At 43.4% G+C, this 17,047-nt stretch overlaps 1 protein-coding gene across 4 annotated transcripts in view; it reads left to right on the top strand.

Moving 5' to 3' along the window:
- TNS2 (tensin 2) overlaps positions 1–17,047 on the top strand; it is a 135,633-nt gene that overhangs the window by 88,930 nt on the left and 29,656 nt on the right. For all 4 annotated transcript variants that reach the window (XM_083169625.1, XM_083169627.1, XM_083169628.1 and 1 more), the window contains 12 exons: positions 2,632–2,678; positions 7,031–7,202; positions 7,326–7,376; positions 7,528–7,650; positions 7,751–7,815; positions 9,026–9,109; positions 11,164–11,276; positions 13,443–13,503; positions 13,598–13,682; positions 14,707–14,836; positions 15,969–16,034; positions 16,393–16,509. In XM_083169625.1, coding sequence (XP_083025751.1) covers positions 2,632–2,678; positions 7,031–7,202; positions 7,326–7,376; positions 7,528–7,650; positions 7,751–7,815; positions 9,026–9,109; positions 11,164–11,276; positions 13,443–13,503; positions 13,598–13,682; positions 14,707–14,836; positions 15,969–16,034; positions 16,393–16,509 — 1,114 coding nt within the window. The remainder of the gene's footprint in view (positions 1–2,631; positions 2,679–7,030; positions 7,203–7,325; positions 7,377–7,527; positions 7,651–7,750; positions 7,816–9,025; positions 9,110–11,163; positions 11,277–13,442; positions 13,504–13,597; positions 13,683–14,706; positions 14,837–15,968; positions 16,035–16,392; positions 16,510–17,047) is intronic.

The following is a 17,047-nucleotide window of genomic DNA, read 5'->3' as shown; positions in this document are numbered from 1 at the left end:
CCCTTGTTTCCATTACCAGTGCTTATTTACTTTTACATTAGTTGGATATGGTAGCGACATGACTGTATCAGTAACCACGGTTTTTAAAATAGCTGCTTTCAGGCATGTGTAACCTACTGTGCTTGTAATTGGTCACTAGCTCTCATTTGCAAGCCTATTTAGAGTAATATGTGCAATAAGTGCAGTAATTGTGACACAAGGGTCTGTGAGAAGATTCTCTGAATATTCATTCTGCATTTCCGTGGTCTGCTTTATGTCCTGATGGAAAACCCGTTTTACGGTTTCATAGAATCTTCAAAATATTTGGACAGATGAGCAAACTATAGTAACTTGGCAGAATGTATGCACAGAGTTTTTTTTACTCCAAACTTAATTCAGAAGTTGCTCACTGAGTGATGCCATAATTTTTTATAAAAGTCTTTCCTTTTCTGAGCCATTGACAAACGTTATTGGAAGTTGCAGTGGGTTAGCAAACATTTGAAGTCTGCAGTTTGCATTGGAAACTGTTAAAATGTTATCCACTGTAGTCATTTAAACTTGACTCATGGGCCTAAGGTGCCGAATTCTTCCCTGTCTCCAATGTTCGGGGTTTGTGCATGCGCAAACCACGGGAGGGAACGGCTTGGATGAATTTCTCACTTTCGCGCGTTTCGTTTACCTGTTCGCTAGGCTGCGAATATATACAGCTTAGTGAACAAGTCTGAATCAGGCCCTAATTCAGAACTGATCACGAAGCTTCTTTTTCCTCAAATGTACAAAACCATGCTGCACTGCATTTGGGGCAGATGTAACATGCAGTGAGAGTTACATTTGGGTGGGGTGTGTTCAAACGGAAATCTAAATTGCAGTGTAAAAATAAAGCAGTCAGTATTTACTCTTCACAGAATCAAAATAACTCGCCCAAATCTAACTCTCTCTGCACATGTTACATCTGCTCCACCTGCAGCACAGCATTGTTTTGTCTATTTGAGAAAAAAGGTGCTTTTGTGATCAGGTCTGAATTAGGCCCTATGTCCAAACCTTCCCAAATATGGTGAAACCCTCATCACTTTGCTTGAATTTAGCTGTATTTTTTTTTTTTTTTAGTTTGAAAAATTCTGTGAAATGTTTTACAGTAAACATCTCTAGTCGCTAACATTGGCTGTTTGAATGAATTGCATGGCAGTAGCAGAGCACAATATGCAACTATGAAATCCACTTATAAAAATGCTCAGGATACCATTCAGAATGATGTTTAAAATTGGAAGTGAACTGCTATGTTGTTGTAATGTTTGAAGGACCCACACCCTACCTGCCCCCTAATAAAACATTTACCAACCTCCTTTCTGCTTAACCCTTTGAGTGCCAAGTGCATTTGTCAAAATAGGTGTGAAAATTGCCAAGAAACCACTTTTCTACATCATAAGGACCTGTAATGTTTAATTATGAGGGACAGATAATCTTTTTTTTTTTACAGAATATTTTTTATTTTCATTTATATAGCAAATGTGAGAGACGCTAGCATTTATAATGGATGTTTTGCGCATCTCTCACAGAGATGTTGGCACTTAAAGGGTTAAACATCTGTCCCTGGTAACTCGATTTGAGTAAGAAAAGCAGTGATTTCCTATTCAGAAACCTCAGCGAGTTATGATTCTGACGTTGTTATGTTATTTTTGTTGTTGCTTATCCTGGATAAACATCTTAAACCAGTTTTCTCATTGGTGTGTTGCAATAGTGTACTCAGCGAGAGAGAGCGGCAGGAGGGGTAGGAAGGAACACTGTGCTGATGTATGGTCTGTGTGGCTTGCCGAGGTCTGAGAACTCGAAGCCATAACATTACATGGGATATGTTAATTATTAAACAATTGCATAACAGCATATTTAGTTTGTAAGGATCCTGTGACTGTCTCCATGTTCTGTTACGTTAATAAATACTAGTACTGTATGTTTCATATCTGTCCTCGGGGAACATTGGGCAGGACCGATACGGACATCCTGTAAATGACTTGGGCCTGTGATTCTCAACATTCTCTTAACTGGGTCTCTAAGGGGTAGATTTACGAAGTGTGAGTTTATAGAAGTGATCTAATCCGCAATCTCTGCGATCTCCTGCCCATAACAATCAATCAGATTCTACTTATTTATCTAGTTCCTTCTAGAGGATAATAGCTAGAAACTGAACATTTAAATTTACCCCTAAGAGTCTGTGGAGGGTCATTGTTATAGCAACCCACAAGTGTATTGGGGGGCTGGCCATTGTTGTGTGTACCCCCAAGTGTCTGGGGGCAGGTAATTTTTGTTGGTAGCGGGTCATTGTTGTGGCAACTTCCACGTTTCTAGAGATGGGTTGCTGTTTTTGGTAACTTTTAAGTGTCTGGGTGAATGTCATTGTGGTGGGCAAATTCCAAGTGTCTAGTGTTGGGTTGCTGTTGTGGGCAACCTCTAAGTGTCTTGTAGCCGGTCGTTGCTGTGGCAACCTTCAAATGTCTGTGGGTGGTTCATTGTTGTGAGCAAGTTCAAAATGTCTGATGGGGTCATTGTTGTGGGGTCTCCAAGCATTTGGGGTGGCAGGTTACAAAGTGTTTTTTTTTTTTACATGAGATCAAATTGTATTTTAGATTCTAAAACAATATTTTTTTTCTTCTTCAGAGTTCCACAAAATCCCTCAGCCTTAAACAAAGGAGCTCCCTACCAAGGTGAGGACACATCCTCATTGCTGCACTGGTCAGATAAGTCTGTGCTATAGGGTCTGTTTCTGATATGTACACAGGTGTAAATGTGACTGTATTCTGAATATGAATGGATTATAAACGTAATGATGCTGTGACACTGGTCTTATGTGTATACATTGTACTGCTCAACTTTTGCCATCATTATCATAATCATCATAATCATCATCATTATCATCATTATTGACACTCATGCTTAGGTGCAAGCAATGTTATGGAAACAGGTGTCCCCTCACCATAAGCTCAGACTCTGACCTGGAGTGTGTCTATGGGTGATCTAGCCAGAGGCGTAGTGAGGGTGGCTCTGGTGGAGCACCAGCTCCGGGCGGCGGAAGATCAAATGGCGCCTGAGCCGTGCCTGCATCGCCTCCCAGCCCTGCACCGCCAGCCCTGTCTGCTCCCCCAGCCACTCCCGCCTCCCCGCTCACCACTGTGTCGGGTGACAAGCAGGGCGCCGCCAGCCCTGCCTGCTTTCCTGCCCGCTCACCATTTACCGCTGTGCTGGGGCCCGGGTGACATGCAGGGCGCCGCCAGCCCTGCACTTCCCTGCACCGCCGAGTTCTCTCTGATGTCACGTGAGAGGCAGAAGCTGAGCAGTGACGAGAACAGCAACCCGGAGCTGTCCGGGGATAAGAACGTGAGAGCGGGGCCGGGGAACCGGAGGGGTTATGTGTGTGGTGGGTAGCCGGGCTGCAGGGCGGGATGGCTCACGTGGGGGTCTCCCTAATTCTGCCATCTGATGGTTCCCCGTGTGCCGCCAAACGTGCAGAACCACAAGTCCCAGCGTTCCCTGCCCACTAACTCTGCCCTGTGGCTTCACTTATACTAGTCTGTATGGATGAGCTACATTCCCACATGCATGTATGCCAAGTGACAGGGTGATCTCCCCCAGTGCCCCCCACCTGACCTCAGATGGTCTTCCCACCTGCACCGCCAGCCCTGCCTGCTCCCCCAGCCGCTCAGCCCTGCGCCGCCAGCCCTGCACTTCCCTGCACCGCCAGCCAGTGAAGAAACCGCCGAGTTCCGTGGAGGACCTCACCCCGGCGTCTGCAGCAGAAGGACAGCCCTGGACAAAGTGCGCAGCCTGGAGCGGTGCTCGGCATCCTGGGCAGCGCTGAAGATCACAGCAGCTGGAGATCGAAGGGGGCAGATGCGCCACAACAGAGGGTAATGGTGCCCACACACGCACCGATACCGGCGATGCTATGCGATGGGGTGCGCGCTCCCGCGGCACCTCATCGCACATTACAAAAAGTATGTGCTGCACATACTTTTTGTACTAGCTTTTTATTGCATAGCATCGCATCGCATGCATAAGGCATACAATGCGATGCTATGTGTGCTAGTTAACCCCTTCCCGACATTTGACGTACATTTACGTCATGGCCGGGATGTACTTCCCGACGCATGGCATAAATGTACGTCATGACTTTAAACTGTCACCGCGTCTATAGACGCGGTGACAGAGGGACGATGGCTGCTGTCCCTGACAGCAGACATCTTCCCTCGTAGCCCAGGGGGGGCAGCGATGCCCCCCCATCGGCGATCGCTGTGATTGGCTGTTCAAATGTGAACAGCCAATTGCAGCGTTTTCTGTGTTCTGTGTATAATTTTGTCTCTGCTGCCCCCTAGTGTCCAAAAAAATTAAAAGGAGGTTGAAATAATGATGGTAAAATAAAGTACACATATGGTCTTTGTTAGTTATTAACTATTTTGAGTGGTATGATTATTTGTCTCACAAGCAGAAAATTTAACATTTTGCAAATTGCAAAATGTTCAATTTTTTTACGACATTTTGGTATTTTTCACAAAAAAAAAACAGACTGTATCGACCAAAATTTACCACTAACTTAAAGTACAATGTGTCACGAGAAAACAATCTTAAAATCACTGGGATAAGTAAAAGCAATAAAAAGTTATCCCCACATAAAGTGATACATGTCAGATTTGAAAAAAAGGGCTCTGTCAGGAAGGCAAAAACAGGCTGCGGCGGTAAGGGGTTAAGCACAGAACGCACGCTGGGATCAATGCGTCTGTGGGCACCTTTACACTCCACAAGCCCTTCTGCTGCACCACTCTGCCCTTGTTACCCCTTCCGCTGCAATACTCTGCAAATTCAGGACACATTATAGGGGCTGGGCTCCCCTCTTTATCCTCCCTGCCCCGCTGTTTAATAAAAGAACTCAGCAAACATAGGGGGTGGGCTCCCCTTCTTCTGCTGGCCCGATTGTAATTAGGTGAATATGAGTGTATACCTGTCTGCCCTGCTGCTGCCAAGGGGGAAATGGGGGTAACTTAACCACAACCATAATGGGGTTAGTACAGCAGTGATACCCCCACAAGTCTGTGCAAGGAGTATCTACTATGGGGGTATTAGACATATAACCCTCTGGGCGAGGAGCATGTGATCCCCAATGGCAACGAGCATGATTTTCCCATAGCAACGAGCATGAAACCCCTGGCAACAAGCATTTATGTAAGCCGCATTTGTGTGGCATAATATATACTAGGCATTACAGTGTGTGGCATAATGTGTAATGGGCATGATGGTGTGTGGTATAATATGTAATAAGCATTACGGTGTGTGGCATAAGGTGTAATTGGCATTAGAGTGTGTGGTATTATATGTAATTGGCATCACCGTGTGTGGTATTATATATAATGGGCATCACCGTGTATGGTATTATACATAATGGGCATTACAGTGTGTGGCATAATGTGTTTGGTATAACGTGTAATGGGCATTACGGCGTGTGGTGTAATCCGGGGGGGGGCGCAAAACATGCCCTTGCTCCGGGCACCGTGGCACCTAGCTACACCACTGGATCTAGTACAGAGTATAATAGTGCCCTATGCAGTTGGGACGCCGACCCTTGACATGGTCTTATTTCCAGACCTAAACGCGTATGAATTATCGCCCCACAGGGAGTTATTTCAGCTACCGGTTGTTACACTTCATATGTTTGCCTTTTAGGATTGTGCTTGTACGTTGCTGTGGTTTTGGCACAAGTGCTTATTTTGTGAGCTGTACCAATGTTAATTGATAAGTTGAATTCTCAAACAAGGAGCCATTGTCATCACTGAGGCACATTATACCTCTGGGATGTCACTGGATACCGATGAATTGCAAGGCTGTATTCTAATGCAGTGGTTCCCAACCCTGGTCCTCAAGTACCCCCAACAGTGCATGTTTTGCAGGCCTCCACACAGAATCACAAGTGCTATAATTCGCTCCACCTGTGGATCTTTTCAAATGTGCCTGAATAATGAGTGCACCTGTTGGGTGACCTGGAAAACGTGCACTGTTGAATGCACTTGAGGATCAGGGTTGGGAACCACTGGTCTAATGAATATAGGTCCAGCTGCCTCCATCGCATGTAGGGAGCAGGTGAAATGTAAGATTAAAATAGCTTTACCTTTGCTGGTTTTCTACTTACAGTGATGTGCAGAATAATTGAAATAAAGCTTCGGTTTTGCTGTGTTTTGATTATTTAAAAGAAATACGTAGAATTATTTACACTTACAGACTTACCATGCTTACACCGGGGGGTCCAGGCTGCCTACCACATGGTCCTCCATTCATCCTATTTCCACGTCTGGGCTCCGCACTCCCCTCCAATCCACCTCTCTCACTCGTTTCCCTTATTATTCATGGCCACAATGTTAACAATGTTTTCACCTATTTAAACCTTGCTATGACTTTTACTACATCTTTACATCAGAATCAGTTCATTGCCAGGTGTATCAGTACAAAAATGCATAATACACAGGAATTTGTGTACGATAACTACAATACAATTCCAACATCGGACCATACAATAAAACCGTGCACAATGTACTTTAAACGACATAGGGAAGGGGCAATTACAGATACTTGACTATATGATTGGGACGGGTGCGGGTATCGCTAGTGAGGAATCGACTAGGATGGCTGCCTGGGGGAAGAAACTACTTCTGTGTTTAGTAGTCCTTGTAGGCCTTAAGCTGTACCGTCCTGAACAGGATATGTCCTAAAGAAAACAACACAAAACATTGTAACTTTTTTCTGTCAGATTTTATTTCCATACCTGTTTGTTCAAGGTGGTAAATATTAAAATTGGGGTTGTTTTTTTAATTTTTTTTAATATATTTTACCTCTATTAAGTCTGAAATTATTTGAAGTTCTAAATGCAAAACAGAAAAACAATTGTAGCATTAACAAAAATTGTTTCTTATTTTTGTATATACTGTACAAATGGTATTATGCCCTTGCAGCTAGTACTATGGCAAAGCAGAGGCATACTTATATGTTATGTTCTACGTGTTTGTGTGTAATGCAGGAGTTTCAGTCTGGACCATGTGATCCAGCGCAGCTATGACCTGGATTTAACGTACATCACTGAGCGCATCATCAGCGTCTTCTTCCCAACTAACCTGGAGGAGCAGCGATACCGCTGTAATCTGCGCGAGGTTGCAAGCATGCTCCGGTCCAAACATGAGGACAAGTACTTGGTAACCGCAGCCCTGCATGAGTATCAATTTATGATATCATTCATTGAAACGTGTGCGTGTTTCCACCACGGTCAGGAAGGATTATATGTGCTCAATGTATTCTATTTTTTCTTTTTTTTACAGCTTTTTCATCTATCAAAAAAAAGGCATGATATTATCAAACTTAACCCCAAGGTAAATATAGTAATATATTATCACAAAGTACAAACGGCTATTGTGTAGCACTAAAAGTATAAATGGTATATTGTGCTGCCTGTGTGTGACTGGACCAGCCTGCTGTGAATGGTGACCCCAGATTACTGTTTTTATCTTTATGCCGTCATAGGTCCAGGACTTCTTCTGGCCAGACTGTCACGCGCCATCACTGGACGTTATCTGTTCCATCTGTAAAGCCATGGAGGCCTGGCTGACCAGCGACCCACAGCATGTAGTTGTCCTGCATTGCAAGGTACTGACTGTGAGGACTGTGACTTTGTGTGTGTGTTGCTGTTGTGATCCAAGATACTGCTTCAGCTGGTCTAACATTCAGTTTATTTTTCTTGTGCTAGGGAAATCAGGGGAAGACTGGAGTGGTCATTGCTTCCTACATGCACTATAGCAAGGTGTCTGCAAGGTATTCTGATGCGAATCATTCATATATCCTAACCCTTACCTAAGCCATAATATAGGAATATTACACAACATTCATTGAGAAATATATATGTAAGGTGTTTATTTTATTTATTTATTAACCGTTTCTTGTATAGCGCAGTATATTCCGTTGTGCTTTACAAAGAAGACAGTGATACAACAAACTGGGTATTTAATCCCAGGGGCGCTCATTGAGCTAGCTGCAAGGGGGACTGTGGCCCAAAGGATTGTATAAAATCTAGAATCTGGACATTCCCTTTATTTGCCTTATATTGTACCTTGACGGCTTTTATCTATTTCAGTGGTTCCCAACATCAGTCCTCTAGTACGTCCCAACAGTGCATGTTTTCCAAAAAGTCTCCACACAGAATCGCAGGTGAAATAATTCGCTCCACCTGTGGACCTTTTAAAATGTGTCAGCGAATGAGTGCACCTGTGCACCACCCGGGTGACCTGGAAAACGTGAACTGTTGAGGGTACTTGATCACCGAGGTGGTGAACCACTTATTTGTTTCGAATTTTTACACAATGCCCCTTATTCTGGTCCACACGCAACGCTGCAAAATTTGCCCCCAGTTCCGGGGGCAAATTTCCCCCCATTTGCACCCCGCAATCCACCTGATTTGCATAATCATCCATTCGCAGCCTTGGGTGTGGGGGAGAAATCATTCGATAATCGGCGACCATCAAATGATTTTTCCAGTGCTTGCAGATCAGAGACCCAGTGTGTCTGATCTGTGAGCGCCCCCTGTGCGGGAAGCAGGCGGGCAGCTGACATCCGCTGACGCCAGCAGCCCATACCTGCGTCACCGGGCGATTACAATGGGAACGCCCATGAAATGCTGGACGTTCCCAAGGGTTGTGCGGCCACCCACCCGCACTGGTAGTAGTTCGCCGTGCCGCTATAGCCCTGCGTCCGCACATGTGCGAACGCATGGGGGACCGAAGCAATCAGAATAACCGCCAACTGTATATAATGTCAGTAATTACATCAATCAAGTACAGTAAGTAGTTTCTAGCCAGATCTTTAATCTATACAACAACTTTACTCTTCACAATTGCACAATTCTTTGTATTCTTAATGTTTTCTTTCCTTTTAAATTGTGAATTATTTCCACCTGCCATGTTTTGTTTTTCTTCCCTGGCCCCTTTGGCTGCTAATTCCGTGCTTGGTTTCCATCCCTTGGTTATAGTGTGAATCAGGCACTCAGCACTCTGGCCATGAGAAAGTTCTGTGAAGATAAGGCCTCGTCATCACTTCATCCTTCCCAGCGCAGGTCAGTGAGAGGAAAGTGGTAATCGCAGTGACCCAGCAGCCGTATCGTTATTCCTGACTCATGTACAATGGCCAAACACTTCACTAATGTTTTGTTACTGTGCGGTAGGGAAATCTGAACCTCTTCCTGCTGTAGCTGAGAAATGCTCAGCCGCACGGTATCCTGTTATCAGTGCTTTTCAGTGGACTTATTTCCTGTGATAGAGATTGGCAGAACTCGCTATTGTTTCCTCAGAGTACATCCAGTACAATATGTGTACATGCATTATTACTGTTTTATTGAATATATATACCTGCCTATATTTATATTTTTCAGTTAAACGATAACCCCAATAGAGAAATCATAAGTGTCTTTAATTTCACAGGCTCCCCAAATAGTACTATCCTGCTCCAGGGGGGTCTCACAGCCAAAATTAGAGTTGCAGATGTGCGCTGTGTCTCCAAAGATATCCATTCACACAGTTATATCTGCAGGGCCACCAAGATCTGAACAGGGCCTGGGTACTAACGGAATTGAGCACAACCAAGTTTCGGAGAAAAACATAGTTACATAGGGCCTTATTCTAGTTCACTCTTAGAGGCAAATTCATTCTCAGATGGACAAAACCATGTGCACTGCAGGGGGTAAGGTGTAACAGGTGCAGATAAAATTATATTTGGGTGAGTTATTTTGTTTCTGTGCAGGGAAAATACTGACTGCTTTATTTTTACACTGCAATATAGATCTCACTTTGAAGAAAAACCCCACCCAAATCAAACTCTCTCTGCACATGTTATATCTGCCCCACCTGCAGTGCACATGGTTTTGTCCATTTGAGAAGAAATTTGCCTCTAAGAGTGAACTAGAATAAGGCCCATAGTTACATAGTAGGTGAGGCTGAATAAAGACTTTCGTCCATCTAGTTCAACCTATGTTTATAATAGTTTATCCCTTGTTGTATAGTATGTTCTGATATTTTAAAGACAGATTGTTACTTATTCGTACCCATGGATGTTTTCAACCATTAAATGTTTATCCAACCTTATTTTATACATATGTATAGTGTCTGTCGACACCACTTCTCCTGGAAGAGAGTTCCAAAGTTTGACTGCTCTCACCGTAAAGACATTTTTTCTTCTAATCTAAACTCGTGCCCTCTCGTCCTAGATTCCTTTCTAGCAGAAAAAAGGGCGTCTGACCATTCCTCATATTGACCCCTAATATATTTATACATGTTGAGCATGTCCCCCCTTAAATGTCTCTTCTCTAGTGTAAATCGTCCCAAATTGCTTAATCTTTCCTCATACAGTAGGAGCAAGTTTTATCTTTGCTCCTTTGGTCATGGCTAGCCATGGCTATTATATTGTTCTCAGCTGCAATACAATACGTATTGCAGCTGAGAACAATAGAATAGCCATGGTTAGCCATGGCTAGCCATGGCCAAAGGAGCAAAGATGAAACTTGCTCCTACTGTAGCTTTAATTCTCCATTCCCCTAATAAGCTTAGTTGCTCTTCTTTGGATTTTTTCTAATTCTATGATGTCCTTTTTATAGTGTGGGGGCCAGAATTGTACTCCTGCATGTGCTATCTGCTGTGCAAAGAGGACACAGAAACTGACCGGGGCTCCGTCAAACATGTCTGAGCCCCAATAATCCGTACCCGCCCTCTCCCTTCTCTGTGCCCCATTTTTCTTTTATTGTGCAGTATTGCACCGCCACACCCTGCTCTCACCCTGCTTGTGTGCGGATAACTCTGCGATATATAAAGCTACAGTATTCTTACTCATATGATGTTGTGCCCCTTTTTATACAATCATCAATCTCTAAACCACTATAACCCTCTGCCTCTCCCTGTCACTGTGAGCAAGACAGACCTACTGCCCGATTGGACAAGGCACTTTTTATTGTCAACATGGGTGGCAGGATTGTGGGGCAGTGGGCAGGATAACATATTACTGGATAGTAAAGTTTTAAATGAAAGGGAAGAAAATTATATTATCAAATAATACAATAGTACTAGTACAGATTTCTGCTTCTGGCCAAATGTGACTGAATCCTGGTGTCTGTGTGTGCAGGTATATCAATTACTTTGGAGGTCTACTGTCCGGTACCATAAAGATCAGCAGCGACATGTTATCCCTGCAGTGTGTGCTGCTGCCGGTTATTCCTGCACTGCAAACGGATGGCGGTAATTATTCATATCAACAACTATGCCTACGAAAAAATTAGAGAGTACAACAGCTTAAAATGTGCAATATTTCCAAGCATGTCCAAACTGTGGCCCTCCAGCTGTTGTGAAACTACACATCCCAGCATGCCTTGCCATAGTTTTAGCAATCCATAATAGCAAAACTGTGGCAAGGTATGATGGGACTTGTAGTTTCACAACAGCTGGAGGGCCATAGTTTGGACATGCCTGCCTACAGTCATGGCCAAAAGCTTTGAGAATGACACAAGTATTGGTTTTCACAAAGTTTGCTGCCTCAGGGTTTTAAGACCATTTTGTCAGATGTTACATTTCATAAGTGTCAAAGGCTTTTATTTGTCCACCCCCCTCTTGAGAATTGACCACAAGTTCTCAATGGGATTAAAGTCTGGGGACTTTAACCCCATGAGTGGTGGGTTTTGCTGGGGCAGGACAAACCTACCGGGGCAGGTTTGTCCTGCCCCAGCAAAACCCACCACATATCGTAGGAGCCCCCTCACCTTCACTGAGCTCTGCCGCTGCCCCAGCCGCCAGTGACAGCAGTGACCACAGGCGGCGGGCTCGGGGATATTCACGCGGGCTCGAATGACTCGGGCGCCTGAACTCCTGAGTGCTCCCGAGCCGCCCAAAACATCCACGAGGTTCATTATAGCCTAAGGTACACAATGAAAGAAGGTTAATCTAGTGTGAGATATTAACTTAATATCATTGAACATATCAGTCCTCACAGTGTTACAGTGCGGCTGCACTGTGTACTTATATTACGGTAAATACACTGAGGAATTGGGGCTGTATTTATGTAATTGTTCTGCTATTAATTTCAGCTTACACAGTGCTCATTATACAGTTGTCCCAGGCGCACATGTTTCCTATAAATCTTGGACTTGCTTTGACATCTGCTTCACAGACAGTCCTATAGTGCGCATTACCCTTGCTCACGTCTATGAGCAATCTCCATCTTGTGCATTTTTAGATACTTCCATTGCTCATTGCCACGTTGTAGCATCCAGGTTTCCTTAGGAAAAAACTCCTAAATAAATATCATTGTGCCAAATGTAACCAGAGCACATGCAGCGAGCGCTTGCTTCCATGAAGTTAGCATATAGAATGAGAGAGCAGGTTTCCAGGCCTGAATCACTGCACTTCCCTTGTGGTCTGTGCATACCAATCCTATTCCCGCGTATGTCCGACATCTGCTCGGTGTTAGCTCAGCGTGCAGTGGAGCTGTTGAATATTTTCTGTTTCAGTGCTGAGGTTTGATTTGCTGTTTTAACCTACAGTAATTCCGATTATTTTTATATTTGCTGTTCATAACTGAGACCTGTTAAATTAGTTGCTGACATATGTGATGTTTTTAGTACAAAGGCCCTTATTCAGATCTGATCGTAGTACAAATTTGTTTGGAAATTTACTGCGTTCAGATCTGAATAAGGGCCATAGTGAGAGTTTTCATAACTAGTGGTATTATCATCGTATTTGTTGCTGGACTTTAAACATTGGGTGACTTCTATGGGTTTTACATAGTTCAGGTCACAACGGGGAAAATAGCGCAGGCATAATTGCATCTCATTACGGCCGACTAAACAATCAGTCATCTGTAATGATGGCTGCACCCTGGTCTGCTTAGAAATTGCCTCCCACTTCTGTTTGTAGCTGAACTACAATCCATAACAAAAGGTACAGATTTAAATGACTGTATTAATTAGAGGAATGATATATCCTCATCATAGGAATGCATGGAAGTGCATTGCATATGACTAAAATAAAATGTAGTAATAAATCTCTCCAAGTAAAAAGAAGCTAAATCCACGGTAAATTGCTAAAGTATACTGTGAAGGCTTTCGGTCTGATACCCATTGTGTAGCCCTTGTGTGAACTCCAGTTCATCCGTAATGGATGTCTGCCGCAGAGCTACTGAGTGTGCGGTAGCCATCTGTTATCTTGTCATGCCCCTGTCCTCTGCACATCTGCGGCAATAAATCTGTGGTATTCCACCTGTGTCATAGCTATTCTCTGTGTATTGCTGGATCATTCCATAACATTCCGATCCATGCCACATAAAATACCAGGAATGCCAGGACCTTATTATCTCCATGTGGTGCGTTCATTCGTTCCATACTGATTTATTTATTGTGTCTCTCGCTCCAGGATTTTGCCCTTTTCTGAAGATCTACCAGTCCATGCAGCTTGTCTACACCTCTGGCATCTAGTAAGTCTCATTTCTGGATCTTCGCAAGTGTTTTTGTGGTGTTTTTAGTGTATCAGTGCTTCTAACCCTCTCCTTTCTCCCTCCTCCCTTGTAGCTTAAGCCTTGGAGATGGCACAAGCCAGAATCGCCAGCTGTGTATTAGTGTGGAGCCAGCCTTGCTCCTTAAAGGTGACATTATGGTATGTAATGGTGTGAGCTAGATACGTGTTAACGTTAATATTAAGGCATTGGGAATATAACATTTCTGGTAATATATAGATAAATATCTACATATATGTAGTCTCCGTGGCACTGTGTAATGACAGCTGTATCATCTGACAGTGGAAGTGGCACAAACACCCTTTTTCACAGTTACTGCTGAATTATCAACTTTGATTTATTAGAACGTTATAACTGTGGTTATTGTCCTGCATAGAGAACAGTCTGATATACAACATCCTGCGGTTACTTTTTCATCCTATCCAGCTACTGTACCTAACTCTCCCCCCCCCCCCCCCCCCCCCCTAGACTAAACATACGAAGCTCATCAGATGAAGGGGCGGTTGCACACGAAAAGCATCTTTTGATATGACATTGGTTTTCTCTAAATCCATTCAATGAGGATTCAATCAGGGGCCCACTTTTCTATGTAATATGCATAGATAAAATGTAGGAACCTCACAATGTTGAAAGCTATATTCGTTCACATAAGAACGCAAACTCCGAACCCTAAAACATGAACTGTTATGGTGCCTTGGAGATCAGGTTTAACAACCACTGCCCTGTATAGTAAAATACCTCCAGCTAAGTCACAAGCCTATACATACAGCCAAAAGGCTTCTATAGTTTGTAGTATGCAGGCTACACCCCCATCCCTTCCAACCATGACCCAGAGAGTGCTCGCTCTGTCCTAGAAGCAGTGTTGGTGGTAATGATTGATCCTCTCCTTGATACCTGTTTGTGCCCTCCTGCACCCCACCACCCTTCACTCTACTTTACTTACTTGGAAACAGATCCTAGGGATTACATGGCTCATCCAATTTGCTGTTCTCTAAAAGTAACAGCTTTCAGTGGAGAGATTGCAATGTGAAATTCCCCGATCAGTGTGGGAGACTGATGTGTGGTCACAGGCTGTAGCAGCGAAGGAACATGTTCTGCTTTGCTACATGCTAGTGACCTAAGAAAGTATTGGGCTGCTCTGATCTCTGTATGTGTTTGTCACAGGTGAAATGCTATCACAAGCGCTGCAAGCCTCACGAGAGAGAGGTGCTCTTCAGACTCCAGTTTCATACGTGTACAATCCATAACACACATCTGTGCTTCAGTAAAGACCAGCTGGACTGTGCCAACACAGGTGAGAGTACTGCAGCCTACACACAATGCACTGCGAGGCAGCTGTCAGTCATATAATGAATCACATGGGTGAGATTAGAGTGTTTAATCGGCAGATTGGATCGGTTCCTGTCCAGGATTAGTAGTAACAAGAGAATTGCTCTTTTCTGCCATTGTATTGCTAGTATGTGCACTGAAGCATGGCGAGCACAGTGGTACACTCAGACGGTGTCCATGTCGACTATGTTGACATGGACTGTCGACCTAATGCTTGTGTCGACCTAAGCCACATCGACCTTCAGTGGTCGACCAAATGTATGTAGACCTTCATTGGGTCAATTCTATGACCCTTCCTGACTACAGGATATCCCATGAAAGGATAGAATGTGGTGTCTTTATAGCTGAGCACCTTAGGGTGTTGCTGAGACAGATGTAATGATGTTCCCATTATTATCTATGGACTTCCATGTAAGCCAGGCCCAGCTTATGTTCTGTACAAGAGGAATAAACATTCAGATGTCAGCGTTTTCAGGATCCTCCTCCTAGGCTATAGGCTTCTATCCATGTTAGACATACAGAACAAAGCTCCTGAACCAGGTTCTAAGGATATACATTTTTGAGGACAGATGACAAACTCAAAATAACCCCAGTACTAATTACTGTTTGTGTGCCTTGAGGGCCGAGGTGGAGAAACACCGGGTTAATGGTGAATCTGCCACTAATACCACAGTAACAGTGTTTCCACCACCATCACAGCATCTTACTACTGATGCTGAGACAGTATGACTGGTATGAGGATCAAGCTAATGGCTGTGATGGGAAGCAGTGGTGTACCGGCTCTGGCCTGGCACACAATTACTATGAAATAGAGAACATTACACACCTGAGATAGTAAGAAGAGATATCAGAGCTGGTATTTAAATACTTGTTCTGCCTTCCTGCTACATGACGTAGACTTGTGTTGATATTATGCTGAATATGACAGGGAGAGAGGGTGTACCATTGAATGTTAAATATAACTTTGGTTGAAACTGGATGACTGTAGTCTTATATTAGTTACTGGTCTACCATCGGAGGATTACAACCTATCCTAAGAGCATTGCTAGTTGTTGGCCTTTCCTTTGTCCATAACAATTGTCCTTCTCTTCCCCAAGATGACAAATTCCCAGAGGATGCAGCTGTGGAATTTATATTTTCCTCTGGACAAGACAAAGCTAAAGGTAAGAGTATTCCTATATAGAAGTATATAATATTTTTTCCTGCAGTGTCTGTATGTTATAGAGTTAAGTTCTACACATCAAGCCTGTACTTCCTTTCGGCTCTAGAATTGTTTTAAACCATTTATGACTTATGTGCCACAAGGTCCTCCAGTGTTATAAATGTTTACATTGGTATTTGTATAAATGTTCCACTTTCTCATGACGCACAGCCATATATTGCTTAACCCCCAACCCTTTTGCATGACCCTCCGCCTTATACAGACACATTTTTCTCCCACCTACACACTACTGTTACCTCTACCTTCCTTCCTGTAGTCCACTTATACCCTCCTGTGTCTCTGTGTATCCCCCATTAAAGGGCGAGAGGTATTCCGCAAGGATCCCAGCATTACTGTGGATTATGACATTACTGATCCACTTGTCCGTTTCGACTCCTATGAGAACCTCAACGTTAACCATGAGGACAGTCTGGAGGGTGAGTTTAGCTCATGTCCTATATAGGCACAAAGCCATATTACTTGTACAGTCTGGGATATCGCTGTAACTCATTGTCACTTGTACAAACTATGCGAGACACAGAGCAGATTAGTCACTTCTTTGCAATGATTACCAAATAAGCATCAGTCTCCTAGACCCCTTTACTTTGTCTTTGTGGTTGACTTTACAGTGACCTAAAATTGCTGTTTTTTTTTTTTTAATGCTATTAATTTTCTTAATGGATACAAGTCTTTCATGTATATGTGACTAATGTTGATGACTCAATGAGAAAGGACACGGACTGGATGCAGAAAGAACAAGAACGTCGCGTACAGAAACAGATATTTATATTTTAAGCTGTAATAAAAGCAAATGAACGCTGATTATATGTAGTAGTTACAGGTACTGCGCAAACTCTGAGCATTATAAAAACAGACCAGAATCCATATCGCCTAAATGATTATTATTGTTTTTCGTTTTTTTAAACATATTTAAAGTCCTCAAAGATGACCCCAGCAAAGGCCCAACAATAGACT

Source organism: Crinia signifera, chromosome 2 (assembly GCF_055691185.1).
Source record: "Crinia signifera chromosome 2, ASM5569118v1, whole genome shotgun sequence".
NCBI lineage: Eukaryota > Metazoa > Chordata > Amphibia > Anura > Myobatrachidae > Crinia > Crinia signifera.
This window is presented reverse-complemented; position numbering and strand designations above follow the sequence as displayed.